At 43.0% G+C, this 5,747-nt stretch overlaps 1 protein-coding gene across 1 annotated transcript in view; it reads right to left on the bottom strand.

Moving 5' to 3' along the window:
• Window positions 1–887: 887 nt before the first annotated feature.
• The window catches only part of LOC107701120 (thrombospondin type-1 domain-containing protein 1-like), a 5,830-nt gene continuing 970 nt past the window's right edge, over window positions 888–5,747 (bottom strand). Inside the window, exons 2-4 of the mRNA XM_016503057.1 lie at window positions 3,463–4,422; window positions 2,563–2,721; window positions 888–2,469 (exon numbers count right to left, since the gene is read on the bottom strand). Coding sequence (XP_016358543.1) covers window positions 1,031–2,469; window positions 2,563–2,721; window positions 3,463–4,422 — 2,558 coding nt within the window. The 3' untranslated portion in view covers window positions 888–1,030. The remainder of the gene's footprint in view (window positions 2,470–2,562; window positions 2,722–3,462; window positions 4,423–5,747) is intronic.

Here is a 5,747-nt window from a genome sequence, read left to right as displayed (position 1 = left end):
GATGGAGTTGGTATAACAGGTAATGCTGAGGGCTTTCTGAATTTTATGGGCATAGCTTTTTTGTACACTAAACACTGTGTCTTATGTTACATGTTGCTTAGGACTGTGGTACTCTCTCAGACGCACAGCCACGAAGGTCCGGCCCAGTTCCTACATGGACAACTTAGGGAGTGGAGGAGGACCTACTGAGTAGCAAGACAGCTGAACAGTCTCATCATGCACATTTGTGTATTTTACAGTATATTAACTATAAGATTTACTGTGGTTTATTAAATCTACCAACCACACGACTGGCAAACCTGTGTGCCAAAAGCAAGAAAGAATCTTAGGGACAAAGAAAAATACTTACCTTGGTAAACTGAATAAATACATTGGCTTATCTTTACAAAATATTACAATTTGATATTAAGTAAAATACTATGCTTATTATTATTTGTGTAAATTGGTAAATATAATTATAAATATTGTAACATTGCATGCATGCATGCATGCATATGATGGCATACAGTATGCATACCATAATAAAGCAGCACCTAAACATACTGAAAGTCTTGATTGAGATTCTGCATCAAACTATTTTTCTCTTTTATAGTTTATCTTTAACATGGTTGACAGTAAAAGAAACATTCATAAAATAAATCCATAATTGCTGTATGCATAATCACCTTTTCTCCAAAAACCTGAGAATAAACATTTTCCAGTGTACAAACAAATCCAAATGAGTACAAAATATTCTTGTGATATGGATACTGTCCATGTTCATGACAGTGGTTTGCAAAAGAGCAAAAAGGCTTTTCAAATGAATAGTCAAAATCCCATAAATAAAAATAAAATTGATCATAGGTTTCATTTGAAGTCTTGAAAACATTAATATGATACAAAGAGCTTACAAAATCTGATATGCATGTCCACATGGAGCAAAATAACCTCCTACTATTAAATAGAAGTGCTTCATTCTATTAAGACTTTTATTTTGAAGTTTGAGTTTGCTTCAGCAGAGTGCAGGAACCTCCCTGAAACGCAGGTTTGATCAGGTGAGTCTATGAATAGTCAGAACCTCTACTCCATCATCCTCACCCAAGTATCCAGAAATGTCCATCATGTGCTGCTCTGACTCTGTGAGACTATACGGGGAGTTGCTGTAGTCCGCAGAGAGAGGAAGGCTGCGACAGCGTCCCCTGCGCTGCTCTGAGGTAGAAATTGTGGAACTGCGTTGCCTTTGGCAGGTAGATGAATTAGACTCTCGTAGCTTCCTGGCTAGTATGTTCCTCTGGATGGGAGAGGGACCTCTTCTGCTCCAGTTCTGTTCTGCCCGTTCAGCTCGGTCCAGTGCAGAAGATGGGCTTCGAGCCACGCGATGACGATCTACCAAGGGCTCTTTTGTTGGTGTCACTGGAACTGAATCTTTCAAGTTTGACTGAGATGGGGGAGTGTCAACCCATGGTCTTCTCCTGTGGTCCACTGAGCTATCAGTTATTCTAGGACTGGAACAAGACCAGACCTCAAGTTCAGGAAGTGTATGCTCCCAGGGTCTACTTCTACAGCTCCCCTCTGGTAGCTGGCGAGGAGTCACCAGGGTCATGCTTCTTTCTCGGTAGGGTCGGGATGGGGGCAGCTGCTTCTGGTTGTTATCGTGGAAGCTTGAAGTTCTCCTGAAGTTGGGATTCTTGGAGTATGGCATTCTACTGCGCTCTACCATCTCCACCCAGTCTGCCGTACGCTCAAGACGATGAGAGCCGGTCCTGAATGAAGACTTCGTTGGACTCAGCAACAAGTCCACCTTTTGTCTGTCTGATAAAGCGTTGTTTTTGGGAGGCCACGTAGGTTCTGGAAAGGGAGACCTTATGTGGAAGTGACTGCTGCTTGACTCTTCTGGGTTGTCAAGTTCTTGGGGCACTAGAGTTAGACCAGTAGGGGTTGAAGCCATTGCCTCTAGCATGGTGTCGTCGACTGGACTCTGGGACACATGGTAGACTTGAGTGGCCTCTTTTAAGCCCTTCGTCTTCATCTCCTTGAGCTGCTGTTGAGCCAAGCGGTAGCCAAAAATAGGGGGAAGAATCTTTTGGCCAGAAGGAGACATCCTCTCCGGGTCTTGAGAAAGGGGAAGAGGAAGGGACATGCTCAGTTGATGAGCCAACACACCTCGGTCCGAAGGTCCTTGCTTTGCAGGCAAGGTAAGTCCCTTCTGGAGGGGAGCTGCCTGGAGACTTTCTGAGAAACTGGGTCTCTGCATGCTGTGACCATAGATAGAAGCCTCATCAGAGTTCTTCCGACCGCTGGGAGAGTGCAGAGAGCCACGGCGCATGGAGCTGCACTTTGGAGCACGGCAGAGTTTTCTCCACACTGTGATAAAGATGGTGGCCAGGATCACAGCCAGGCACAGGGAGATCCCAGCCACTACCACTAGATTCCCAATTAGGGGAGAGTTCACAGCTGGTGGAGGGGTGAGGGGTGGAGGCGGGAGCTCCTCTACATAAAGAATAAACAGAATGGAGTTTATTCTGAAATAATTTGTTCTGAAAACATAAAAATGTAATCGATAAAAACAGTAAAAATGTTTACCAGTGCAATCTTCTAGCGAACAGTGTGACTGCTCCCTAACCATGCCAGTGCATTGGATCCCACCACTAGAGGGCAGCAGACATTCACGAACACGCTCTCGCACCCCTTCTCCACATGTCACACTACAACCACTCCATGGCTGCCACGGTCCCCACATTCCTTTACAGCAATGATACAGTATTAGAGAGAAAAAATACATTGAAAATAATGGATATCATACATACACACACCTTAAGCAGCATTAGTAAATAGATTTTGTCTCAGGAAAATGTAAATGATGCTGGACTGTCAAAATCCTTGCTAAGATGCCAAGGTGTTGCTAAGGCATTTCCAGAGTGCTCTGGGTAATTGTTAGCTGGTTGCAATACTATGTTTAATACTTTGGGTTAGAGGTTAGGGCAGGGGTGTCCAATGCTGCTCCTGGAGGGCCACCTTCCTGCAGAGTTTAGCTCAAACACCTGCCAAGAAGTTTAGTTAAGAAGTTTAGTTAAGTCCGGATTAGCTTGTTCAGGAGAAATTAATTAGGGGTGAAGGTAAACTTGGCTGGAAAGTGGCCCTTCAGAAGTAGGATTGGACACCCCTGGGTTAGGGGTTGTGAGTTAGGGGTTCAAATCAAGGTTAGGGGTTCAAATCACTAATCCTAAGTATAAACAACAGAAATAGTCATAAATGCCTTAGTATTCAGCACTATGTAGTAAAATGAGCAAATTAATTAGCAAATAAAAATAAATAGCAAAGTTTGCTTTTAGGTTATATTCAACAGTGTGATTCTGTCAGGCCTTAAACATAAAGCTAAGAAATAAACAAAACTAATTACTAATTCCTATTCCTAACTAAATGCTAATTCCAGATTAAATTAGCTATGTTTTGTACGTGCTTAACAGATAAAAGCAGACTCACTTGTATGTCTTTGCACAATCACACAGGTGTGTGTTAAACTGGGAGCCTTACTGTAGACAAGTGTGAAATGGAAGCAATACTTATTCCTGCCGGGGTCAAAGATGGAGCAGTTAAACTCCGTCTCATTCTCTGCTTGCGTGAGGAAATTGAAGGCCAGGTGAGAGGGAGCAGCCATGTCATTATTCTCTTCTTTATAAAGCAGAACCTTTCCATTTGTAACCGTACAGGGAGGAGTGATTCGACGAACAGACACAGCTCCCTCACAGCCACTTTTGTAAATGTTATCCACAAGAAGCTTGTAGGAGAAGATGCTGGACAGGTAAAGAGGACCAGAAGATTTGATGTCTTGCTGGGTGTGAGGGGATTTTAGGGAAATCTGGATGAAGCCACGCTCTGTCAGAGGGGATGCACATGGCATCTCCACATGTTGTGACCTAACTACTTTAATATTGTGTCTTATCCGGTTCTGAACCTTCTCAAAGGTGTTCCTCCCTATCTGGACTCGTTCCAGGTAACTGACGTCAAGGAAGAGAGTTGAAGCTTTGTTGCTAGAACAAGGATGGAAGTTGTCGTTAGTGTATACTCCAATCCTAAAGTCATTAAAGCTCCGGTTGTTGCTGCCACGATCCACAGCCAGGTGAAAGGTGGGCCAGTGCACATGTAGAACTGGACTCCACCACCAGAGGGCACTCATGTTAGACATGGCAAGGCTGTGCTTCTGCTCCAGTCTGAATCTGAAATTACCTGCATACAGGAAGCAAGAGCAGTTCAACTCCAGTGACCCTTCTGACTGGTTAAAGGGAAGCGACCTGGAGAGTACTGTAACATTCCTGTCGATGTCAATCAATGACACTGTCAGCCTGTGGTTGGTGAAGTTGCTTTCAGTGCTGTAATCCACAAACACACTGGCATTGCTCAAGGCGATGTGCATTGATGGCCAGAGATGGATACCAGCCATTGCTATACAAGAAAGAAAATATAAATTAAAATTGATCAGTACACCTAAACCTTAGGAGGCAAATTTGATGAACAGTTTGTATCTGTGCTATTACCATGTTCCCTAAAGTAGCATAACATGACCAGGAGTGAAATGTCAGTGATTCTTAACCATGCAAAACTCATTGGCACAATGCAAGGGTGGGTGGTTTTCTTTAGCTATGTGCTTGCTAAAGGATTCTGAGTGGTTGTTAGCATGTTGCTATGCAGTTACAAGGATGTTCTATTTACTGGCCCAACACTAAAGAGCCCACTCTCAAGTCTCTATGGTAGTGGTCCTTCTCTGGCTCAGGAGTTTTTTTGCCCCTTTTATTGTCCGCTAGGGAAAAACTCAGTCTGATCGCTAAAAACATTAGAAGACTGCCAACTACAGGCCTGGAAGAAATTTCCCACCATTTCTTTTGTTTTTGGCTTTATTGCCACTTTTATTGACAGTGACTATGTAGGACAGGAAGTAATGTGGAGAAAAGGAAGAAACAATCTTTAGAATACGCAAACTCACCATCGCCACTATATGCACCAGAGTCTATCGTGACAGAGCACATGAGCCAACCACTTTTTTTTTCAGACATGGATTAGACCTCATGGTTTGTCTCTGATATTACTGTAAATTTTCACATTTAAGGTTGTGCCTTTTGAGCCAGACGAAAATACTATGTTATACACTACCTAATAATAATGCAACACTGAAACACAAGTTCTCAGGTTAATTTTTCAAGTTTTAGATAAGTTCTACAGCTGTACAGTACTGTTGTCTATTCCTGCAGTATGAGAACTTGAGGAGGCTTTGTGATTTACAAATGCTGCATGTGTGGGTCACTTCCTGCAGAAAAAACAAATGCATCCAGGGGAAGAGAGCGCAGGAAAAGTCAGTGACCCTCCCTTCCCCCTCCCTCCATTTTCCTCTCCAACTGAACCCAATTCACCACGGTGCACTTGAAACTGCCAATCACTGACCTTCATTTAAACTCTATTTTGTATGAGAATCAGAAAAGTTGGATTATATAACTGAACATTTGTGTGGCTGTCATAATTCCTGCGGATGTAATGAGAATGAAATGGTTTTATTACACCGGTTACATTGCAGATTTGGAGTTCCCTTCCTTGCCACAGTCACCTATGGTTTGCACGCTCTGCTGGGCATTAAGGCATGATTTTCTATAAAGCTGAAGGCATAAGGCATACAAAAAAAAATGTACTTGACTAAGTTCCAAGACAAACTGTTCTTTAAAATGTAAGGACATCTCACCAAATCCCATCAGGAAGAGCAGCACAAATGGGGTCACTGT

The sequence above is a fragment of the Sinocyclocheilus anshuiensis genome, unplaced genomic scaffold (genome assembly GCF_001515605.1).
Source record: "Sinocyclocheilus anshuiensis isolate Anshui unplaced genomic scaffold, SAMN03320099.WGS_v1.1 scaffold907, whole genome shotgun sequence".
Lineage (NCBI taxonomy): Eukaryota > Metazoa > Chordata > Actinopteri > Cypriniformes > Cyprinidae > Sinocyclocheilus > Sinocyclocheilus anshuiensis.
The sequence above is the reverse complement of the archived record's forward strand: the minus strand, read 5'-3'. Positions and strand labels throughout refer to the sequence as shown.